Source organism: Stenella coeruleoalba (assembly GCF_951394435.1).
Source record: "Stenella coeruleoalba genome assembly, chromosome: 6".
Classification (NCBI taxonomy): domain Eukaryota; kingdom Metazoa; phylum Chordata; class Mammalia; order Artiodactyla; family Delphinidae; genus Stenella; species Stenella coeruleoalba.
In genome coordinates, this window is record NC_137151.1 from 127,791,990 (window position 1) to 127,816,351 (window position 24,362).

Sequence of the window (24,362 nt, forward strand, 5' to 3'; positions counted from 1 at the left end):
ACACACACACACACACGCTGGGGAAAGTTTCCCCGAAACTGAAGAGGAATGTGGTTTTCAGGTTAGAAAATCTTGACCTGACACATAATAGTAAAATGTCAGAACTCTAAAGATAAAGACAAATCTTCAAAATGGAGAGGGGTGCTGTGGATTTGATGGTGTCCCCCCACCAAATATGTTTCAGGCCTAACCCCCGATACATGTGAATGTGACTTTATTTGGAAATGGAGACTTTGCAGATGTGATCAAGTGAGGATGAGGTCACACTGACATCCTAAGTCCAGTGACTCATGTCCTCATAAGAAGACGGAGAGACTTCCTTGGTGGTCCAGTGGTTAAGACTCTGCGCTTCCACTGCAGGGGGCACGGGTTCGATCCCTGGTCAGGGAACAAAGATCCCGCAGGTTGTGTGGTGCAGCCAAAAAAAAAAAAAAAAGAAGAGGGAGACACGGAGGGGCCACGTGACGAGATGGGCAGACAGGGCAGTGACGCAGCTCCAGGCCGAGCGGCTGGCAGCAGAGGGGGAGAGCCTGGGACAGACCCTCGCCCGGAGACTGCAGGGGACACAGCCCTGCCACTCCTGGATCTTCTGACTTCCAGCCTCCAGAACTGGGAGACAACAGGTGTCTGCTGTTCTCAGTCACCAGGTTTGTGGCAGCAGCCACAGGAAATTAAGGATGGAGAGAAGGAAGGGACAGAGGGGTGGGGGAGGATATGAGGGGGAAAAGGAACAAAAATCAGGGGGACAGGTACACCTGGAGAATGAAGACAGTGAAGGGACGCTTCAAATTCTACTCCAAGCCACAGTCTTTCAAGCACAACAATGGAATTAAAGGCATTTTCAAACACACGGGCACTCAGGGAGTTTGCTCCCACAAGCTGCTCTGAAAGAGAACAGGGGCGAGAGAACCCAAGAGGCATGGGCTCAGGGGCGTCAGGGGCGCCCGTAAAGTCTGCACGAGTGTTGGCTGGGAAACAGGCACAGGGTCACTGCAGCCACGTCCCCCTCGGCAAGCCCCTCCGGAATGACCATGGAGGGCTTTTAACCAGAGGAGAACCCACAGGAGCAAAGGAAACTGGAGAGGAGACAGCAGTGGGTGAGAGATTCTAATGGGAAGGTGAGGCTGGTACCCACCTCAGTGAGGGCAGCTGTCAGCCCGGCCCGGCCGCGCTTGGTACAAACAGCCCGGCAACCACGGTGGCTGTCGGCAGCTGAGGTTCCTTTCTCACACAGGCACCGTGTCCCCCCTGCCAGGTTCCCCAAGGCTCCACTCACATGCTGTCCTCCTCCAGGTGCCCGGTGGGAAGACAGCCCTCTCTGGCCATCCTGCAGCAAAGGGAAAAGCAAGGAGGCAGAGACACACCCTGACCTTTAAGCTTTTGCTTGGCCGTGGCCCTCATGACTGCTCACGAACCACTGGCCGAGGCAGGTCAGGTGGCCTGGCCAGTTGTCCAGGGACAGGAGTGCACCCATCCCCCCACCCCCCAGATGTGAATATTGTGACAGTGAAAAACCCAGTCCCTGCAGAAGGGGTCAGTGATGAGCAGTGGGGCACAGGTGGCTGTGAGGGGTCTGACCTTCCCCACCTCCCACCGCCAGGCCCCGGGACAAAATGAGGTCAGACCCTCCTCACCAGAGAAACTGGGTCCGCGAGGCCCCAACCTTGGGAAAGTGGGGGACGGCGAGGGCTGGGGGAGGGGTAAAGGAGGTGCCGCCTTCCGACCTGTGGTCGGGCCCCTTTTCCCGCACTCTGCTCCGGGATGCCACCAGCCAGACGGGCACTCCACCCCACCCACGCAGGAGACCCAAGCAAGCTTCTCAGGGGAAGAAGACCTCCTTTCGGGGACCCCAAGAAAGAGGCCGGCCAGTCACCAGGCGCTGCTCGGATCCCACAAGGCGCTGCTGGTCCTTCTTGTCCACGTGGAAGGACAGCCAAGGAATTCCACGCACCCCCCCCCCCGCCCCCAAAGGGAAGGACCAAATCATATAGAAGTGCTGGAAAAACGGGGACAAAGCAGGCAGTCTGGGGATGCCGCCACCAAAATGCCCTTTGAAATCACAATCCCCAGAGAGAGAAGATATTGTGCCCAAAAAACAGAGACCAGGGTACTGTTAAGGCAACAGTCACGGAGTAAGGAGGCATCAGAATCCAACAGGCCATAGGCAGAACGGAGGCGCTCTCCTAACCCGGGGCGGGCGGCGGGGACCGTGCAGACGGGGCAGGAAGACGGAGGAGAGGTGACGATGGCTGGCGGATGCATCTGTTAAAGCGACTGATAAGCATTTGCAGGGCCGTAAGGTACCTCCAGGCAGGAAGGGCATCTCGGCGGCGAACGGTACTTCCAGCTGCGGCCAAGGCGGATGGTGATGAGATCACCGAGGTGGGCGGGGACTCGGTCCTCCACCAATGAGAGAGGGAGGTGGGGCCTGTCGTCCTCAGCCTCGAAGATTAAAGAGCACGACGGCACGTGTGTTCGACCTGTCTCGCGTATGTCTTTAAGAGGACAGGGTAAGACCAGCCCACAGCGTCTTTCGTGGTCCTGATGGAGTCCCTGCGGAGTGGAGGGGCTGTGGGGTCAGGGCCCAGGGATGCCGGGGGTCTTTATCTGGGGAGCGCATCTGAATGTAGGTAACCCTGGATGATTGGACGCACCTGTGGCGAACTTCGGGGTGTGCGCGGAAGGATCCCTCTAGAAAATTAGAACTGTGAACATGGCTTCAAACCTTTACAGAGAGGAGAACCCTCCACCAATCCATTGAGATGAAGGACCCGGAAATTTTAAAAAGAAAGACAGAGAGGCCAACCAGAAATAAGCCCACACGCCTATGGACAATTAATCTTTGACAAAAGACGCAAGATTATACAATGGGGAAAAGAAAGTCTCTTCAGCAAGTGGTGCTGGGAAAGCTGGACAGCTGCGTGTAAATCAGTGAAGTTAGAGCACTCCCTCATACCATACACAAAAATAAACTCAAAATAACTTAAAGACAGATATAAGAGAGAACACCATAAAACTCCTAGAAGAGAACATAAGCAAAACATTCTCTGACATAAATCATACCAATGTTTTCTTAGGTCAGTCTCCCAAGGTAATAGAAATAAAAGCAAAAATAAACAAATGGGACCTAATCAAGCTTATAAGCTTTTGCACAGCAAAAGAAACCATAAACAAAACAAAAAGACAACCTATGGACTGGGGGAAAATATTTGCAAATGATGTGACCGATAAGGGCTTAATTTCCAAAATATACAAACAGCTCATACAACTCAACATCAAAAAAACAAACAACACAATGGAAAAATGGGCAGAAGACCTAGATAGACATTTCTCCAAAGAAGACACACAGATGGCCAGCAGGCACATGAAAAGACACTCAACATTGCTAATTATTAGAGAAATGCAAATCAAAACTACAATGAGGTATCACCTCACACGGGTCAGAATGGCCATCATTAAAAAGTCTACAAATAGGGACTTCCCTGGTGACGCAGTGGTTAAGAATCCGCCTGCCAGTGCAGGGGACACGGGTTCGAGCCCTGGTCCGGGAAAGTCCCACATGCCGCGGAGCAACTAAGCCCGTCCGCCACAACTACTAAGCCTGCGCTCTAGAGCCCGCAAGTTACAGCTACGGAAGCCTGCGTGCCTAGAGCCCAGGCTCTGCAACAAGAGAAGCCACTGCAATGAGAAGCCCGCGCACCGCAACGAAGAGTAGCCCCCGCTCGTCGCAACTAGAGAAAGCCCACGCACAGCAACGAAAACCCAATGCAGCCATAAATAATAAATAAATTATTAAAAAAGAAAAGTCTACAAATAATAAATGCTGGAGAGGGTGTGGAGAAAAGGGAACCCTCCTACACTGTTGATGGGAATGTAAATTGATATAGCCACTATGGAGAACAGTATGGAGGTTCCTCAAAAAACTAAAAATAGAGTTGCCATATGATCCAGCAGTTCCATTCCTGGGCATATACTCAGACAAAACTATAATTCAAAAAGATACATGCACCCCGTGTGCATAGCCAAGCCATGGAAGCAACCTAAATGTCCATCGACAGATGAATGGAGAAAGAAGATGTGGCGGGTATATATTCCATTGTATATATGTCCCACATCTTGTTTACATATATACATATGTATTTATAGAGAGAGAGATAAAATGGACTATTACTCAGCCATTCAAAAGAATGAAGTAATGCCATTTGCAGCAACATGGATGGACCTAGAGATTATCATACTAAGTGAAGTAAGTCAGAAAAACAAATACCATATGATATCACTTATATGTGGAATCTAAAATATGACACAAAAGAGCTTATCTACAAAACAGAAACAGACTCACAGACATAGAGAACAGACTTGTGGTTGCCAAGGCGGTAGGGGTGGGGGAGGGAAGTATGGGGAGTTTGGGGTTCGCAGGTGCAAACTATTATACGTAGGATGGATAAACAACAAGGTCCTACTGTAGAGCACAGGGAACTGTATTCAGTATCCCGTGATAAACCAGAATAGAAAAGAATATGAAAAAGAATATATATACGTATAACTGAGTCACTTCGCTGTACAGCAGAAATTAACACAACACTGTAAATCAACTAGACCAGTAAAATTGGAAAACAAAAAAAGGAAGAAAGATAGAGGGACCAAGAAGTAGGTGTGGGGCTGTGGGAGCTGCTAGTTCCTCATCCTGCAGGGATACGCCCTGGCTGAGGAATGCAGCAGTGAAAGCAGAGGCGTTCACAGGAGGGGCTGGGATGAGCCCTGACTTGGAAACTGCCTGCCGGGAAGGTGGTCCTGAGACAGCTGCTTTTCCTGGAAAACCCCCAAGAACCACTGGATTCCTTAAACCACGGACATGCATAACTTTGGTTAAAATGCACAACAAATGCATACAGGTGGAAATGACTGTACCAGGCGTCAACACATATGATGAAGTAATAGGAAGCGTGGAGGGATAGAAGCTGGGGTAGGTCTGGGACACACACACTGAGACCCGCTTCAGCTTAGTGTTTAAAGTTCTGGGAAAATCACAGGCCTCTCCGGCAGAAGAGGCTGGACCAACCGCCAGCCCAACCTGGGGAAGAAAAAGAAAGTCTTTTCCACATTCACAGAAATGGGTTTTAAAAAGCACACCAGGAAGTCAGGAGCAAAGCCTGGGCGGCCGGCTTAGGAGCGCAGGGCGGGACGCTCAGACCTGCCAGTTCTGAACCAGCAAAGAAACGCGCTTGGTGACAGCCTGGGGGAAACTTTTGCAGGCAAAGGATTAATACCCAGAATACAAAGAACACAGACAAACCAATGAGAAAAAGAAGTCGCGCTGGAGAAAATGAGCAAACCCTCTGCCAGGACGAGTCATGAGGCTCAGACGCTGACAGACCGCCAGGAAGGTACTTGGCCCCCTCGGCTCCTGGGGCCCTACGAGTGCATTAAGCAACGCGACTGCCCTGTTCACCCCTCAGGCAGGCAAGACTTCATTTTATAACTTGTAGCACCCAGGGTGCTGCCAGAGGGGCTGGCGATGGTGGCAGGTGCGACGTGGCTGTTCCATGTGACCCAGGACACGAGGCCACACCAGCCTGGAGCCCACCCTTCCAGCCCCCACTGGACACGGGGGCTGGGCTCAAAGCCGGGCACGTGGACCCCTCCCCTGGCCGCGCTGCCCTCTGTTGTGCGGGCTCCCAGGTTGTTTATCTTGCTCTTATCCAAGTTTATACAAAACCCTTCTGGCCTGGGCTCTGATTCCCCGAGAAGAATGAGCTTCTGGCGAAAAATAAACGGGGAGGGGCTGGCCCCGGGAGAGCTCTGGGCAAATGCGGCTGTCAGCCTCCCAAGCTTGGAGGTGCTGCCTCTGTACCCCAGGTCCCGTCTGGACACCTCTGGTCACGGTCGGATGGCCGGGTCACTGGAAGAGCAGGGAACGGACGCCCACCCAGGCGGCCTTTCAGAGCAGAGCCCCACCCCAGGGGCCCGTCCCCCAGCGTCCGCCCACCCAACTGTGCTGGGGGGGGGGTGGGGAGGGTTACCTGCCCCTCAGTGGCACCGGTGGGACCCCTCCTCAATGGGAGTTGGGGTGCAGCTCCCGCATTTTAGTCCCTGGGGTGGGGTTGGGGCCAGAGAAGCCCGAGGGGAGACCCCCGGGAGGCAGCCCACTGTGACCCTGCGTGTCACCCCTGAGGCTCCCGCCCCTGGGGCGCTCTGATCTGCAGCCGGTGGTGACCTCACCCGAGGCCTGGGCCGAGCCTGAGGGTTACGACTGACGGCCTCTTGAGTACTTCATTAGCTCCCGCTTCTGGGATTCCTTAAACGTCTCCAGGGTTCAAGGACACTCTACATTTTGGGCCAGGAGCCTCCGTCTCCGCTTCCACTGAGGTGGCACGTGGAACCCCCTGCAGAGAGGCTGGTGCCTGGGAAGGCCCGCTGCCCCTCTGTCTCTTCCTCCTTCCAGGAGCTGAGAGCATAAGTCCCTGGCCTGTCTGAGGGCTGGCTTTCTGTTCCTTGTAGCCGGAGGTGTCCCATCGCTACTGTAATCGCTGATGGCCAGGCGGACACCGCAGCCCTCAAGAGGAAAGGGGCCAGGAGGGCTCAGGGTTTAGAATAAACTCCCCCCCCAAAGCAGATGATCTGGGGACCCACTGGAAGGAGTAGGGGCCGTAGTCACAGCCGGCCCCGCTCTCGGTTCTGTCCACACGTGTGCTCAGCACAGGCACCCGCCTGGGGGCCCGGGGGGTAGCCTGAGAAGGAGGCGGGCGGCCTAGGTGGACGGCTGCCCAGAGGGAAGCAGAACACACACAACACAACACTATATGTAGTGTTGTGAACAACTACTGTCAGGGATGGTTTGGACTCCCGGGAGGGCAGACTCGGGGTGCGTGAGGGGCAGAGTGTGTCACACCCCTAGGGTGCCACATCCTCCCAGACCACCTTGTCTTCAGCTACCCCTGCAGGGATCTGCTGTGCACAGTGGGGTGGGAAGATTTTAGCCAGGGCAAAGGGAGAGGCAGGCGCAGGAGGGGGCCTCTCTGAGGAAGTGACACATGAGCAGAGCTGTAACAATCTAGGAAGGAAGGAACAGCCCATGCAAAGGCCCTGCGGCACAAGTGTGTTTGTTCAGCTGAAACCCCCGAGCAGGCAGAGAGGGGAGAGGCCCTGGCCTTGCGCTGACGAATCTGGTTGGTTTTGAAAGGACACTGTCCCCGTGCACAGGGCGGACTGGAGAGGGGGTGGGCGGCAGTGGCCTGGACTGGGGCACTAGCAGCAAGGAGGCAGAAGTGGGTCTTGGGATACGTTGTGAGAGGAGAGCGAAGAGGCTGTGGTGAGGCCGGCCCCGCAGGCCCGGGGATCCTTGGACACAGGAGGAGCCCAGGAGCCACTCAATAGACCATGCAGGCCAGCGCCTACCAGGTGCAAGGCCCAGACCCACCGGGAGGCCAGCCTCCTGCCAAGACCCTTGCTGAGTCCACAGCTGGCCCTGCGCGCCAGAGCCCGCACGTGAGCCCTACACGTCCACCCCCGGCCACTCAGTCCCCTCAGGGCCAGGCTCGGCAAAAGGCCCACATGGGCTCTGAAGGAGGCTGTGGACAGCGTTCCAGGGGCCTGGGCATTTGCTTTGGAGGCGGGGACAACACTCTCCTGGGCCTGTCCCTCTGCGTGGCCATATGCAGGCCAGGCAGGACCCCTGTCCACGTCGAGGTGAGTGTTGCCACTCACTTTCTTCCACTGGTGTCACTGGGTTATGGAGCCCTCTGCTCCCCAAATTGTGGCCCGCACAGCAGACTTGAGCAGGTTTTTATGGAAAGCCAGGACCCTCCTCCAGGTTGTTCAGTGGCACCGATAGGCCCCGGCACCCTGTCCAGAGCCACAAATGTGACTGGGCCCGAAAGGCTGGCACCTTCCCATCTCCAGCCACAGCTGGTTCAGAGATAGGCACGGGACAGAAGCTGCTGGCCCCAGGTCATCCCCAGGAACTCCCTGGGAAGACTGGCTTTTTCTCCCACTGGGAAAGACTGAACTTGTGCGGTGTAGACAGGGAGCTGTGGCGTCTTCTGCCATCACTCAGGGACAGCCTGCCTGAGAGCAGAGCTGTCACGAAGGAGCAGACAGACTCACAGATAGAAAGAGAGACCCCTGGATCCAGCCATGCCTGAAACCAGTAGGTGTCTCCCAGGACAATTTAGTCCCATAAATCAACAAGGCTCCCTGTGCTCAAGCCAGTTTGGGCCGGTGTCGGCACTCAGAAGGCTTCTCGGCAACCAGGGACCCACTGGGTCAATTGCAGGGCAGACAGAGGGATCGGACAAAAGGCAAGAGCGGAGAGCAGGAAATCTGCAGAGGCGGAAACTCAGTGCCAATGGCAACTGTAGGAAAGTCTACGCACACTTGGGGGCTTGGGGGCTGGGACTGGGCTGATCAGGTCAGCCTCCTCCAGTCCTCAAGGGACAGGAAGGTCTCAACTGATTCTAGCCTGACCCGGGCTCTCTAAGGTCTGGCTCAGGGTCCGTGGTCTGGATACTCCAGATGGGCTTAATCTCCCCTTTTGATAAACTCTTGGGCCGCTTCCAGTCCCTCAGGGTCCTCAGTATCCTGCAGTGAGTGTCCTGAGGCACGGCTTTGAGCTGGTCTAAAATGTCCAGGGAGAGGTCCACTGGTTCAGGCATGGCTGGATCCAGGCACGGCAGCTCCTGTACTGAAGGAAGCTCGCTAAACAGATGCATCTATCGCTCCTGTGTCAGGGCGCACGAGTCTTTCCGCACCCATCCGTGCTGCCCAGGAGACAGGAAGTAGAAAACGTGATCCTATTTTTGTATAGGAGGAAACTGAGGCTGTGGGCAGGGTGGGAAGCTGCCTGAGGCCACTGCGGGGTGGGGGAGTGGGCATAGGTTCTTCCCCTGCCGGAGATACATTCCGTGGGCCTGGGGCAGGGCTGGGGGGTTGTCCCAATCTGCCTGTGCCCAGTCCTGCACTGACTCCTTCAGCAATCCCTTTCCCATCCTGAGCTTCCATATTTCCACCTATAAAATACAGGGAATCCCAAACCTTAGTGCTCTTCAGAGATGCCAGAGGCAGACCCTGTCCTGCTCCAGACTGTGAGTTAAAGAGTGCAATAAAATGAGCACTCACACTTGAAGGCTTTTCTGAAAAAACAGCCCCAACTCCTGAGCAATTACTATATGACAAGCACTTTTGTACTGGACTGACTAATTCGGTCCACAAAATGTAGGCATTACTATTTTCTCTATTCTACAGACGGGGAAGCCAAGGCAGAGGCCCAACAGGTTCCTGATAGGTGTCAGCATCAATGGTGTGTTGGCCTCCCAAAATGAGACGGGAAATGTTCCCTCATTTTCTATTCTCTGTGCAGGTTTGTGTGAGGTCAGTGATATTTCTTCAACTGTTTAGAGGAATTCCTCAAGGAAAACATCTGAACCTAGAATTTTCTTTGTGGGAAGATTTTAAATTATGAATTAAATTTATTTAATTGTTATAGGATTATCCAGATTTTCTATTGCTTCTAGCGTCAGTTTGGGTAAATTGTTTCATTTAAATTTCAAATTACTGTCATAAAGTTGTTCATAATATACTCTTATTAGCTTTTTAATGTTTGTAGTATCTGTGGTGATGTCCTCTTTTCATTCCTGACATTGGAATTTGTGTTTTCTTTTTTTACCCATTATTTCCAGGGGATTATCCATTCTATTAATCTCTTTTGGCTTGGTTGAGTTTCCCTGATTTTTGCTTTGTTTCATTAATTTCTGCTTTTATTTTTATTTCCTCTCATCTTTAGATTTAACTTGTTCTTTTTCTAGCTTCTTGAATTGGAGCTTAGAGCATTAGTTTTAACCTTTCTTCTAAAGCTATAAATTTTCCTTGAAGCACTGCTTTACCTATATCCCACAGCATTTGATATGTCATGTTTTCACTGTAGTTCACTTCAAAATATTTTACGACTTCCCTCGTGATTACTATTTGACCCACTGATTATTTAGAAGTGTGATATTTAATTTCCAAGTACTTGGAGGCTTTCTGATAGTTTTCCTGTTTTTGAGTTTTAGTTTAATTCATAGAGGACACACTTGTATGATTTCAATCCTTTGAAATTTGTTGAGACTTCATGGCCCAGGATATGGTCTATTTTGTTTAACATCCTATGTGCACACAGAAAGAACATGTATTCAACAGCTATTGGGTGAAGTGTTGTATGTATGTGAATTAAGGCAAGTGGGTTCATCCTGTTGAGACGTTGACTCAAGGATAGTGAAATAGGGACTTCCCTAGTGGTCCAGTGGTTAAGACTCTGTGCCTCCTAGGCAGGGGCCGTGGGCTCGATCCCTGGTCACGGAACTAAGATCCCACATGCCAAAAAAAAAAAAAAAAAAGGGTAGAGAAATAGACCAGTGGGATAGAAAAGAGTCCAGAACAGATCCTCACATACACAGTCACTTGGTGTATAATGGGGACTCTTCTCCAATTCAGTGGAAAGATGAGGGCCCTTTCAATAACTGATGATGGTCTACTGGATATCCATATAGAAAAAATGAGCTCTGACCCCCTACCACAATATTCACAGGAATTAATTTGTGATCCACCATAGATCTAAATGTGAATGCTAAAACAATTAAGCTTCTAAAAGAAAACACGGGAGAATATCCTAATAAAAAAGCACTAAACATGAGAAAAGATTGATAAATTGGACGTCACTGAGAAAATTCCTGTTCAATATAAGCAACAGCAAACCACAGAATGGCAGAAGGTATTTGCAATACCTTCCATACAATGCAAATCCAAGTACCCACCTCCAATACCAAGCCATGTGTAAGACCAGGGACAGAGCATCCAGAATATATAAAGAACCTCTAGGAATCAATACGATAATGAAGCCGGCTGTGAATCCAGGCGGCTGGTGCCAGAGCCAGGTCCTAATCACTGGGACAGTGGGGGACAGCTCCTGCCCCGTGGCCCTCCTTGAGCGCATACCGGGAACTCGCTCGGTCCTCCTTAAGCGGTGAGGCGGCGGGGAAGCTCTGGCCGCGGCTCCGCCCCGGGGTTGCCTTTCCCTTAGAAGGCAAAGCCCCAAGCCTCGCCTATCGCCCGGCGGAAAGTTGCGCTGTGCTGCCCGCACTCGCCTCGCCCCCGACGCCGCCGCCGGAGCCCCCGTAGGGCCCGAGACCCCGCGCCCTCAGCGCTCCAGCCCGGCTCAGGCGTGGACAGGGCGGGCGCCGGGGCGGGGCGCGCGTCCTCGCCAGTTTGAATGGAAGGATCCAGATCTGCGGAGACGGCGGCCAGCAGATACTGAGGCCAGCACTCCTCCCCAGCCCCCGCGCCCGAGACATGCGGCGGGAGAGGTGAGCAGGGCGGGCCGCGCCATGGGAACGGAGAGGCCGGGGACAAACACCGAGGACGGCGAGGCGCGTAGGTGGGTGGTGGCCCCGGACGCTGGGCCGGGCCGGGGTCCCGGCTGCCGCCGGTTGGGAGCAGGTCGGGCCATGCCCCCCGCCCACGCCTCCGCCGCCCGCGCACTCGTCTTCGAGCGCGGGCACGGCGGCCCCAGAGCCAATCGCCATTTCCCCGAGGTCCTTCCTATCCCCGGCACCCGTGGGGATCTTTGTGATTGAGTTCGGCATCTAAAAGAAGGTGACACCGCGCTTTTAAAGATTTGGGGCACAAACAGGAACGCTTACCCGCAGCTGGCCGAAGCCCTTCCCCAGAGCCGCGCCGGCCCGGCCTCCCTGTGCGCTCCGGCCCGGCGCACGCACGCGATCTAGGCGCACGCCGCGCCCCTTCCACGCTCCCCGCTGCCCGCCGTTGTCGCGCGGCCGACCTTCCCCTCCGCCAGCCAGGCCGGGGCGGCGGGGCGGGCCCGTCTGAGCACCCTCTGCCCGCAGGTGCGGCGCCCCCCGCCCGCGTCCCCGCCATGGAGGTGCTGCGGCGCTCCTCGGTCTTCGCCGCCGAGATCATGGACGCCTTTGACCGCTCCCCCACCGACAAGGAGCTGGTGGCCCAGGCCAAGGCGCTCGGCCGGGAGTTCGTGCACGCGCGGCTGCTGCGCGCCGGCCTCGCCTGGAGCGCGCCGGAGCGCGCCGCGCCCGCCCCCGGCGGCCGCCTGGCCGAAGTGTGCACGGTGCTGCTGCGCCTGGGTGAGTGCGGGCCTCGGCGGGCGGGATCCCAGGCTTACCCTCCAAAGCCGGCCAGCGGGGCGGCCCCGCTGCGCCTCGGGGTACAGCTGTCCCTGCACTGGCCCGCCCGCCGGTGACCGCGCCGGCACCCGCCCCTGCTGGGCCTCGGTCTCCCCTCTGAGGCAGAGAGGGGGCTGGTCCGGTGTGCCCTGAGTAACCCGGCGCACAAGGCGGGCGCACCCAGACCGATGATCCCTCCAGCACCCCACTCTTCCAGTCCCCCCTCAGGCTCGCCTGTGCACCCGCCAAAGACCTCCCCGCATTTGCCTGCTCAGCCCGGATTTCAGACACTCTGGCCATAAAGGATAGACAGCTCCGGGAAGAATGATGTTTTGGTGGCTAAACTTCCTGAGTGACCCTTGTGCTCAGCTGGGCACAAAAATCCTTTGTCGGACCACGTGTCCTGCTGTTTGTTTTGGAAAATAGGTCCTTGCAGTTACTGGCGCAAATCCTGCCATGGGTCGCTCTTCTCTCGATTGGGAGGCCTCTTAGGGCTCCCGGCGAAATTTAGTGCCCCAGGAGGGCTGAGCCACCGTGAGGCTAGGCAGCCCAGATCTCACCTGGACGCTAGCTGAGTGGACATCTGGAGGTACTTGACTGTGGGGTCACACACAGCCCGGTAACTGTCTCCACCTTCTCCAAGGACCCCAGAGGGGGAGGGACCGGCCCAGCTGACTCAGTCAGTCCACCTCTCCACGGGGACTGAGGCTGCCCAGCCCTGCCCCATCCAGTGTGACAGTTCCACCCCAAGCGTGTGCACGCGGGGAGGTGTGGCAGCGCAGATGGAGCCCTGACCAGGTGGCTCTCCAGGGGAGCCCTGGTTGGAGGGACGCCCTCCCCTCCTCAGGCTGGCTTGCGCGTCTGCTTGCCCTGTTCTGTGTGGACCCTGGGGGCAGGGTTGTGTAGACCTGGCCTGCACAGGAGTGTTGGGGTCCAGGGGAGACACACAGGTGCCGAGGGGCCATTGCAGAGGGCTGCCAGGGGGGCGGTGTCCCGCCTGGGTCTCAGGGGAGGGGAGCAAGTGGGGTTTGGGGGATCAGCCAGAGGCCCAGAGTGCCTGGACTCCCCTGAGGTCAGCGCCCGAGCCACCTCTTCCAGTTGGGCTGTGGGGACAACACTGGGGGAGCACTCCAGAGGGTCCTGGTGAATATGGTGTCTTGACCTCCCAAGAGCCCCTGGAGTGGCCAGGAGGAGATCCTGCCTCTGCCCTGCCTGCCCCCAGCTCCATCTCCTTGCCTGCGAGCAGCGGCTTGGGGCTGCCTCTACCTTGGGCCCGGGGTCCCTACTGTTTGAACTTTCTGCAAAGCCCTGCTTTGGGCTCTGCTAATCAGACTGGGACGGTATCTGTCCCTTCAACACTGTGACCTCAGACCCGGAGAGCCTGGGATGCTTCCGGCCAGGGCTGGAGGAGCAGAGTCCGGCCAAGTGCCCTGCGCTGGCCCTCTCAGGGGCCAGGCCTTCAGGCCCTCCTCCAGCATCCGGCCTCATCACGGCCAGTCCCTGGGGTTCAGTTCCTGCGAGATGGCTAAGGGGACCCTGGAGGGAGATGGCTTGAACCACCAAAGCATCCGCCCTTGCAGCTGCTCAGCGTGACCGCCCCTTCCCCACCAGTCATGGCCTGGAGCTGTCTCCCTGTCCCCAGCATACCCCCAGTTCCTCCCGAGCACAGACGCCCCGCTCCTGGAGCAGCAGCAAACAGGAAGAGGCCCGGGTCGAGTTGGGGTCAGTCCCCAGTAGACCCCGGGGTCTGTATGTGGAAACAGCCAGGCCAGCCCTGGGAGTTTCCATGCTCCCTCCCGCATCGTTCTGCCAGCCTCCCCACAGTCCTCCTCTGGTTCCAGATCTTAATTAATTAGATGGAGTGCATCTGGCCCCATGGGTGACTCGGAGCCCTTATCGCCTGGACTTCCAGTCGGAAGCGTTTTCCTGTTTGCTTTGGCGGAGAGGCGGCTGGGTTGGGGGATGCCCAGTCCGAGGGCTGTGTGGGATTCCCGGCACGTGACTGCCAGGGGCGCTGCAGCGGGCACACGTGCAGGCAGCGCCCTTGACAGGGCCTCCCGCTGCCACGTGCGGCCGCCCCATGCAGATACCCCTGCTTGGCCCCAGGAGCCGAGGTCTGACCCTGTGTGGTGCTGGCGGCCCCGGGTAGTGGCTCCTTTCCTTGGTTCACTGAATGGTGCTGGCGCCTGAGCGAGGACACCCCCGTGAGGCAGCAGCCGGGCTCCCCACCGGTGTGGGGTCGCTGGCACAGTCCACACCCATGTCGGGCTGGCTGCTTGCCTGTCAGACTGCCGCCCTCCCATGCAGCTGGCTGTGGGCTGTGAGTCACTGGTCAGGCACTGCTGGGGTGCCCGCCCCACTGGCCCAGCCGGCTCTGCCCTGGGGAGAGGGTGGGCGTGGCTGGCTCGGCAGAGGGGACAGGCCCCAGAGGCAGGTCTGGGGGTGCCCACCGCACCTCCCTGGCCTTGTCCCCGGGGGTTCTGGGGGTGGTGTCTCGTGGGTGGGCATGTGACAGGTCGAGGGGTCAGGAATAGGGCTGGGATCAGGGTCCCCCGCTGTGGCCACAGGCTGAGGAGTGGGCTGGCCCCAGGCCCGTGTGGGCCCCACACCCCGTGGGCGTGACCACCTCTGACCCGCCTGTGTGACCGCAGCGGACGAGCTGGAGCTGATCCGGCCCAGCGTCTACCGCAACGTGGCCCGCCAGCTGAACATCCCCCTGCAGTCCGAGACCGTGGTGACCGACGCCTTCCTGGCTGTGGCAGCCCAGATCGTTTCTGCAGGTAGGCCTGTGTGTCCAGGGGGCCCACACTGCTGGCACGGCCCAGGGTCTGTGGGTCAGGGCCGGGGCTGCAGCGCGGGGTGGGCTCTCAGGGGAGCCTCCCCGGGTCCAAGGACAGTGGGCCTCTTGTGCGGTCCTGGGGCTGCAGTGACCGGAAGCCCTGTGTGGGCTGCATGTCCCAGGCTGCCAGTCGGTGCCGACTGTTGGCTGGAGTGGGGTGGGGCTGTTCTGCGTGCGGCAGTACGTGTCCTGTGGGGCTTGGGCTCTCACGGCGTGGCCGCAGGTCCCAAGCAGCCCAAGTGGGCGCCGCCAGGCTCTTTTGACCTAAGAAGTCGCCGTGTCACTGAGCCTGAGTCTGTTGGTCAGAGGCAGGTCGCAGAACAGCCCCCACAGTGGGAGGGGTGCGCTAGGGTGGGAGTACCCGGTGGAGCGGCTCACCGGCACACGTTTGGAGAATGCTGACACACCTGTCTCACCCGGCTGGCCCGCAGTCACCTGTGGGTCTCCCGGAGCCTCCACCTGGGCCCTAGGAGCAGGTGACGTCTGCCCCTCCTCCGTGTGCCCTCGCCCTGAGTTCAGCTCGTGCTGCTTCCGGTCTGCACACCTGCCTCCAGGCTCCCAGGAAACTCTAGGACTCATCCCCCAAAACCCCCTCTCGTTCCCACGCCGCCTCCTGGGACCTGCTGGGCTCCCTGAGGTCCACAGACCTTGTCTCCCCACCCGTGACCTCGTGCCCTGTTCTGGCGCCCCTGCCCTGCGTGTCCACCTCGGTCCTGTGTCCTGGTACGTAGCAGGCGCCAGGCACTGCTGGCCATCAGGTGACCGAAGCCCCCAGCCCAGTGCAGCACCTGCCCCATCAGCCGATCCCACCGAGGTTTCCCCAGCACTGTCTGGCGCTGCCCTGGGCCTGGGGACCCTGTGATGGACGGGATGGCCAGTCCCAGCCTTCAAGGAGGGGGGCTTGGGGGCCCCAGAGCCAGAGTGTTCCCGGGGCGCATCCTGGTGGAGTGGGGGTGTGAGTGGCCACGTGGCATCGAGGGTGGGAAGGGCTTTGGGGAGGACGGGCCCCTTCTGCGAGGCGGCTTTGGGTCTGTCGTCGACCAGCGGCGTGACCTTGGAACACCCCTTGCCGTTCCTTAGCCGTCGGATGGTTGGGACGGCAGCAGGGCTTTGGGGCAGAGGGCGCCGGGAGCCACAGTCCCACCCCATGGGGGACCTCCGCCCACCGGCAGAAGAAAGGAGGCCGGTGGAGGGGCTGGGGCTGCCGCATCCCATCAGAGGGCCCCCAGCCCGCTGACCGCACCCTCTGGGTGTTGCCCTGCACTGTCCCCTCTCGGGGAGGCCCCTGCGACCCCTGGTGGGCAGGCTGGCGTGGCAGGGACGCGGGACCCCCGGCTGCAAGACCCAGCCTCCAGGGCGTCACTGGGTGGCCAGGACTTCACGGGGGAGTGCCTGGGAGGGAGGGGGCTGGTGAGAGGCGTGGGATGCCCAGGAGGTCTGGCAGTCCTGACCCGGGTGCCCTCGCGGTGACCTGGGCAGGCCGGGGAAGGGAGCTGACAGCTGCCCTGGGCCCTCCCTGGGCTCCCGTCAGGCCTGACGCTGGCGCGTGGGTGGCCGCCGGTGTCTGTCTCCGCTGTCGGGTGGGCGGGCGGCTGGCTTAGAGCGAGGGCTGGCTTTAAAAGGAAGGGTCATCTCTGAGAATGCGGCTGCGGCCGCTGGTGTTCGGGACTGAGGGGGGCGGGGGGCGGCTGGGCCCCGGGGAGGTGGCTGGTGTGTGGGCAGGGACAGAGGGCGGGCAGCCGCGACTAAGCGCCCACCCCTGCCTGCCCCGCTTGCTCAGTGCCGGACGGGCCGGAGACGTGCCCAGAAGGGCTCTGGGTTCTGGAAGGATGAGGCGGGGGCTGGGGCAGGGCCGAGAGGGGGAGGGGCGGGGAGGAAGGTGTGGCCGTGATGAATGGGCACAGGGTACCAGCGGCTTCTTTCACTTGGGGAGTTCAGTTTAAAGCCCGTGATTTTTCGCTTGAAACCAGAGCAGGATGTACCTCTCTGCGATCAAGCATCCCCGCCCCACCCAGCTGGCCCTACCCTTTTCTCGTGGTGGCCTCCACACCGCCACCTGCCCCTCTGGTGCTTTGGGGCGCCCAGCCCCTCATGGGCTCTGTGACCTGCAAGTGGTTCTTAACCTCTGTGGAACTCAGAGCCACCTGAAAGGGGAGCAGGGACAGGCTCCGTGGAGCACAGGGCTGCGGGCCGCCCCTTGTGCAGCCCACGGGCTCTCAGCCCACCCCCCGACCCGCCCGTGGCTGCCGCACACACCCTCCCGCTTCCCGCCCACCCGAGGTCTCCCTTCACCCCTTGTTCATCCCAGCCTTCCCGGTCCTCAGGCCCTCTTGCCACCAGGCAAGCTCCAGCCATCAGATGCTTGCCGGCCCTGCCCGTCTCTGCCCGCAGCCTCTCCCAAGCAGCTGGGTCTTGCACGCGCTGACCCCCGGGCTGGATATTCCTCCCCCTCGTCGTCCCGGCCGGCCCCTCACCTGCTCTGGCTGTAGCCGGTGACGCGCACGGCTCGAGGACTGCAGGGCAGGGCTCCGGGTGGCCTCCCCACGTGGCTGAGCCCCCGCGAAGGCAGCGGCAGGGGGCGCGTCTTGGCTGCAGGCGCTTCTCGGTTCCCTTCAGTGGAAAAACTGAGAGTTGGCAAGTGTTTTCATTTTTTTCTTCTCATTACAAGAGCAAAATATTTCACCACGGAAAGATCAGAAAACACATGAGATAAAGAACTCTCAGAAATCAGTACTAAAAAGACCACCTCACTTTAAAAAGAGCAAAGGGTCTGAATGGACATCTCTTCAAGGAAGATGTATGAACAGCCAGTACGTGCATGAGAGGTTGCTCAGTATCATCAGTCACCAGGGAAACACCCATCAAACCACAACAAGATGCCACCTTGCGCCCACTGGGGCACTCAAGGCAAAACTTCAGAGAACTCAGCACGGGTGAGGCTGTGAAGAGTCAGGGCATGAAGTGGTCTGGCAGTTTCTCCAATGGTAACTCTGATGGGGTCACCCCCTGACCCGGCAGTTCCGCTCCTCGGTTTTGACCCCTGAGAAAGGAAGCCACATGTCCACACAAGGGCTTGCACACGAGTGTTCAGAGCCGCGTATCCCCACGGCCAGAGGGGCCAACAGCCCACGTGCTCGTTTCCTGATGGGTGGTCCATCCACTCGATGGAACGTTATTCGGCCGTAACAAGGAATGAGGTGCTCACACCAGGACAGCACGGAGGAACCTTGAAAACATTTTGCTCAGTGAACGGAGTCAGACACAAAGTGGGACCTACTGTGTGACTGCATTCGTGAAACGTCCAGAACAGGTAATCCACAGAGACAGAGTAGATTAGAGGTTACCAGGGCTGGGGTGACAGGGGCGTGGTGCTCCTGGGGACAGTGATTTGGAGTGAAAATGTCTGCAATTCGATAGTGGTGGTGGTTGTACAACATTGTCAATATGCTAAAAACACTGGATCTCACACTTTAAAAGGATGAATTTACGCTAGTGAGATTATATCTCCGTAAAAAAGAACACAAAGACCTCAAAGAAAATAGGACATACCTGAGCCCCACCTCCCAGAGACCACCCTGCCGGCACCTTCCGGACCAGGGCTTTCCTCTCCAGGTAAAACGTGGCCATCACGTGGAGCTCACCTCTCCACACAGCACCGCAGAACGCGTGTTCATTCTCTTGATCCCCGCCCTGCCATGCTGACCCTTCACCTGTCCCCTGGTGGTGGTGGGTACCTGCAGGACGCCAAGCCTGGGGGTGCCAAGGGCACAGCTGTGAGCAGCACAGAGCCCTCCAGGGCTGGCACCCACGAGCAGTTGGTCAATGGGGAGCGTGGTGTGACGGCAGCGTCACCAGGACCTGATGCCATCACGGTCTGCGTGGCCCTTAGAGGGAGGACCTTGGGCAGAGCCCTGGGGGTGAGGGAGCCCTGCAGGCAGTGGTGAGGCTGGGATAGCACGCATGAGGCCATGTCGCAGGACAAGGGGGCCTCAGAGGGGCCAGCAGCCAGCTCAGGTGGGACTTCAGACTTGGATTTACTTTGAAGGAGATGGGAAGGGACAGTAACAGGAGGGTTGGGGAGTGGCCTGGCCTGATTTACGGGGTTTTAAAATTTTCGTTGAGGTGAAATTCACATGACGTACAATTAACCATTTTATTTATTTATTATTTATTGGCTACACCACGCGGCATGTGGGATCTTAGTTCCCCGACCAAGGATTGAACCCATTCCCCCTGCAGTGGAAGCACAGAGTCCTAACCACTAGAGCGCCAGGGAAGGCCCAGTTAACCATTTTAAAGTGTATGATTCAGTGGCGTGGAACGCATGCACAGTATCGTGCAACCACCACCTCTCCAAGTTCTTTGCCAGTGGGAAGAACACCCATTCCCATTAGGCTGTCACTGCCTGGCCCCCTCCTGCAGCCCCCAGGGACCACTGGTCTGCTTTCTGTCTCCACGGATCTGACAGTCCTGCACATTTCATAGGAATGGACTCATACGATATGTGTGGCCTTTCAAGTCTGCTGCTTTCACTGAGCGCGATGTTTTCAAGGTTCATCAGGTTGCGGCCCTGTCAGCGCTTCCTTCCACTTTGAGGCCAAATATCATTCCGCTGTGTGGCTGGACCACATTGTGCTTTTCCACTCGCTGCTTATTTACGTTTTGTCATTTCCACCTTTTGGCGACTGTGAACAGGGATTCATTCGCGCTGACTTGTGCTCTTATGACAGACTGTCCCAGCTGTGGTGTGAACATGGGTTGAGGGGCATGCTTCCTCCCTGCCTGTGCTGCTTCCTTCTAGGACTCAGGCGGGGCACCCACGTTTGTGTCCTTTCACAGGTGGTGCCGGGTGCCCTCCAGCTGTCTTTTGCATCACAGTTACCAGGCTGCAGAGTTACATGGATCTTCACATTGCCACTTGGAATTTTGTCTGATAGACTATAATTTACATCGCGTTCTAATGTACACTTCTTTGTTTATCGGTGAGGGTGAGCATCTTTCATGTGTCTAGTGTACTGTTAAGGCTTCTTCTTTTGTGAATCAGCCGTTTGTATTCTGTGTTCGTATTTCTTTTGAAAGGTTTCTCTCTTTTTCTCATTGATTTATAAAATCTCTTTCTATATTAAGGAACCTTATACAACTGGCAAGCACTGTTCCCCAGACTGTCATTCATCTGTCTTTCCTCCCAGGTGGGCTCCATCTCAGTTCTGCCCCCAGTAGCTTGGTGGTCTGGGCAAGGCCATTCCTCCCGGGGCCTCAGCTTCTTTACATGGAGAACATCCTCTGTCCTCGCAGGGCTGTGCTGGGGGCAGGCGCAGATGGAAGCTGCTTCCTGTTTATCACATCCAGTGCCGAGTCACTGAGCCCCCTTGACCTGCTCAGCCTCCTCTTTGCCTTTCTGCTCCATCACCTCCTCCAGCAGATACTGGGCTGTGCAGGGTCATCGCCAGGCCCTGGCCCAGGTGTGCAGGTGTGTAACGCAGGCTCGAGACATCCCCGCCTGAGAACGACGCGTGACGGTGGCAGGACTGACCTGCAGCAGACGGTGGCTGGGACTCGCACAGCCGCCAGCTGACCCAGCTCCCCGTCTGGTGGGAGCTGTGGGTTGAGGCTGCCCCGGGTGTCGACCCCAGTCACCAGCGGAATGGCAGGGGTGTGGCTCAGAAAGGCTCAGCCCCCTCACGTGACCCTGCGGGCTGGCCTCGAGCTGGGTCTTGGTGGCCTTTGGTGACCAGCACCCATCTCTCTCCCTGCAGGAATCACCTGGGGCAAGGTTGTGTCCCTGTACTCAGTGGCTGCGGGGCTGGCCATGGACTGCGTGCGACAGGCCCAGCCCGCCCTGGTCCACGCCCTCGTTGACTGCCTCGGGGAGTTCGTGCGCAAGACCCTGGCGACCTGGCTGCGGAGACGCGGTGGATGGGTGAGGGAATATGGCGGTGCCAGGAAGGGGGCGGTGGTTGAACGCCTGAGTGCTGGCAGTGGCAGGGGTGATCGGGGCTGGAGGAGGGGCGAGGCCGGGGCTGCCCAGCCCAGGACGGCTCCTGCGGCCCAGCTCCAGTGTGGGCCCTCTGGGTCTGACCACCCCCGACTCCAGAGCTAAAACCCGCCGCCCGCCCCCAGGGATGGTGTCAGAGTCTCCATGTCCCCGATCACCTGGCCAGGCCTCGGGGACTGCGGGGCAGCTGCACCCGTAGGAGAGCTGTTTTCTCCTCTGTAAAATGGATGGTGGGCAAAGGTGTGCAAAGCACACTGGCCGAGGGGACGGAGCTCAGCCTCTGCTGGGACTGGAGCCACGGGGGGTGCGGTGAGGGGCCACTGGGGCTGTGATCTCATCTGAAGGCGGCACTGGGCGGGGGGGGTGTCACCTCCTGGATGAGTCACGTGGCTGTGGGCCTCCCGCTGTCCCATCCTGCCATCCTGTCCTGGAGCCCGGCTGAGGCTGGGCACCAGGGCAGCCAGGATGCTGACTGACACCACGGCCAAAGGTTAAGCTGTAGGGATAGTACTTCATTTCTTAGCAGGACTAGAAAGAAATAAGGAAGTAAGGAGTGGCCATTCACTGGGCTTCTGGAAAGCTCAGTTCCTGCTCCTGTGCTAAGGGATTTGTCCTTCCCTGGCACCCCAGGCTCCACAGCAGAAGGACAGTGGGATGTCAGCAGGTGGGAAGTCAGCAGGTGGCCGAGCTGGTAGCTGGTCCCATGGCTGGGGGCCCAGCAGGCTCCCCTCCCTTCCCTCTCACCATCTGAATCCACCTGTTGGGTCGGGTCCCATGCTGGAGGCTTCCATCCAGCTGGACCACAAGCCTTCCCAAACGGCCTCGAGCATTCCCTCAGGCGACCTGGCTGACCCGGGGTTGGGGGGGGGGGACAGGCCACACCCTCTCCGCTCCACTCTCTAACTGCCTCCTCGTCCCTCCCAGACGGATGTGCTCAAGTGCGTGGTCAGCACCGACCCCGGCCTCCGCTCCCACTGGCTCGTGGCCGCGCTCTGCAGCTGTGGCCGCTTCCTGAAGGCTGCGTTCTTCATGCTGCTGCCGGAGAGATGAGCTGCTGGCTTGGGCAGGGGCCGCAGCCCGGCCCCCTTACATGGGAGGCCCTCGGCCCCCGAAAGCATCACCCTCCGCCCCACCCAAGCCAGGAAGACCCTCGGAGCCCCGCGTCGAAGCTGGAAGCCCTGCCCTGAGCCCCTCCTCCACAGACCCAGGCCCTCTGGACAGGGAAGAGGGGGGCTTCCTGGCCCTGGAGCTGGGCTTCAGGGCCGACAGGGGCCCTTCCCCATCATTCCCCCTCCCCTGGAACCCCCGCTGGTCCCCTTCTTTCTAGAGCCAGAAAGTCAGGGTCACGTCCCAGGCCTTGAAGGAAGGGAGCCGGGCCCCATCTGTGTGCGGTTCCCACGTCAGGACATGAGCTGGCCTCGGTCCTCCTGGGCAGGGGGCCTGGACTCTGGGCCTGAAGGTGACTCTCGAGGCCGGAGGAGCTGTGGAGTGTTACTGACTCCGCCCGTGGGGCCTAAGGCTCGTGTGGTGGTTGCTGAACCTGTTTCTAGAGGGAGGGCGTGTCCCCCGCGCACCGGGGTGGGTCTCTGTGTGGCAGGGTCCTGTGGACGCGGGAGCCCACGACGAGAAGGATGGTGTGTTTGTCCAATCCCAATAAAGTTGCGCAGCCGTGGAGGGTGACCCCGTCTGCTCCTGGTACCTGTCCTGCGACTGCCAGGGACCCGACATGGCAGGCCGGCCCGACGTGATGGAGCACAGGCGCACGTCTTCTCTCACCAAGGCCAACTTGTGCTGCCCTGTGCCACACGGGGCCTGCGCGCATATATGCCTGCACGTGCTGCCACCATGCGGGCACCAGCAGCTGCGCCCCACGCTCCTCAGTCCCCCTCCCCCCCCCGCCCCCCGCCTCTGGCCTGGCAGCAGGCACATGGTGCTGGACGCGGCCTCTCTCAGCCCCGGTTCCCTTTCTGTACGACTCAGGGTGGACCAGACGGCCGCTAGGGTCTTCCCTTCCCCATCCAGCCTCCTGGGGAAGAGCCCAAAGGCGAGGTTGCCGTGCACAAGGGGGGCTGCCCCCCTTCCCCCATCGCCCACCTCCTGGCCCCAGGGCCCCCCACAGGACCCCTCTCCTCAGCTTCCTCCCAGGGGGCGGCCGCCCCTGCAAGCCCATCACCTCTCCAAGCTCTGCCTGCTCTGTCTGCATGGGACCCAGGGGCGCTCGCAGTGGGAAGTCTGGCAGATGACGAGAGGGAAGGAAGGGGGCGGGAGGAGAGGAAGGTCCCTTTGCCACCCTGCTTCCGTCACTAGGATCGATCCCTTGGTACGTCTCCAGCCTGGGAAAGTGATGTTACAGACGCTGAGTCAGGGAGGCCGCAGATTTAAGGTCACTGAGAGAGACCAGGCATCTGCGTGGACATTGGGTTAGAGGCTGCAGTGGAGGAGACACCCCGTTTCCAACAACAACAGAAGATGACATTCCGGGGTATAAACGGAGTGAGAAATGCGAAACCCTACGTGAGGCAAACTCTGAAGGTACCTCAGAGACACCCTGGACTTGGAAGGACAGAAGAAATCCCATGTTCCAGAGGAAATTGATCTCATAAAGAAGACAGCTCTCTAAGTAGCTTTGTAAATTTAACGTAATCCTTATGAAAGTATCAGAATGTTTTTCCCCCTCTGGATCTAAACAGGCTAATTATAAAGTTCATATAGGGCTTCCCTGGTGGCGCAGTGGTTGAGAGTCCGCCTGCCGATGGCAGGGGACGCGGGTTCGTGGTCCGGGAAGATCCCACATGCCGCGGAGTGGCTGGGCCCGTGAGCCATGGCCGCTGAGCCTGCGCGTCCGGAGCCTGTGCTCCGCAACGGGAGAGGCCACAACAGTGAGAGGCCCGCGTACCGCAAAGAAAAAAAAAAAAAAAGCTCCTATGAGGTGGGGTGGGGGTGGGGGGGAAGGGCAAAAACAGCCGGGAAAACCCTTCAAAGAAGAGAAATGAGGAGGGTCTAGGCCTCTGCCTCTGAGTCTGTTGTTGGACCACCAGGCCCCAGGCCAAATGCATGTAGACAGGCAGGCGCAGGGTCACGGGACCCCCAGAGACAGACCCCTGTGCCTGGAGAACCAAGTCCATGATGAGGTGGGAAGAGCCGGGCTTGTGAGCAAATGTGACAAACCAGTTAACACTCAGAGACCAAATCGAATGCGTATGTCACATTAGACACAAAACAAATTCCAATCGGATCCAACAGCCAAGCATGAAAAATGAAACAAGTTCTAGAAACAATGGGTGAATTTCTTCCTAACTGGGGAGTGAGCAGAATCTTCCTCAACATGATTTAAAATCCAGGAGCAAGAAAAGACAAA

The 24,362-nt window shown here is 58.2% G+C and overlaps 2 protein-coding genes across 3 annotated transcripts in view; one reads left to right on the top strand and one right to left on the bottom strand.

Annotated features, from left to right (window-relative positions):
* Window positions 1–11,059: 11,059 nt before the first annotated feature.
* Window positions 11,060–22,648, top strand: BOK (BCL2 family apoptosis regulator BOK). The gene is made up of 5 exons (XM_079924896.1): window positions 11,060–11,339; window positions 11,880–12,131; window positions 14,822–14,950; window positions 20,766–20,929; window positions 21,929–22,648. The coding sequence occupies exons 2-5, from the start codon at window positions 11,909–11,911 to the stop codon at window positions 22,052–22,054; spliced, it is 642 nt and encodes a 213-aa protein (XP_079781022.1). The 5' UTR covers window positions 11,060–11,339; window positions 11,880–11,908; the 3' UTR covers window positions 22,055–22,648.
* THAP4 (THAP domain containing 4) overlaps window positions 16,499–24,362 on the bottom strand; it is a gene marked incomplete at its 5' end in the record, with an annotated part of 54,886 nt that continues 47,022 nt past the window's right edge. The window contains 2 exons of one of the 2 annotated variants that reach the window (XR_013828811.1): window positions 16,499–16,622; window positions 17,484–17,619. Of the gene's footprint in view, window positions 16,623–17,473; window positions 17,620–24,362 lie in introns of those variants that run through there. The other variant, XR_013828812.1, reaches the window with a different exon arrangement.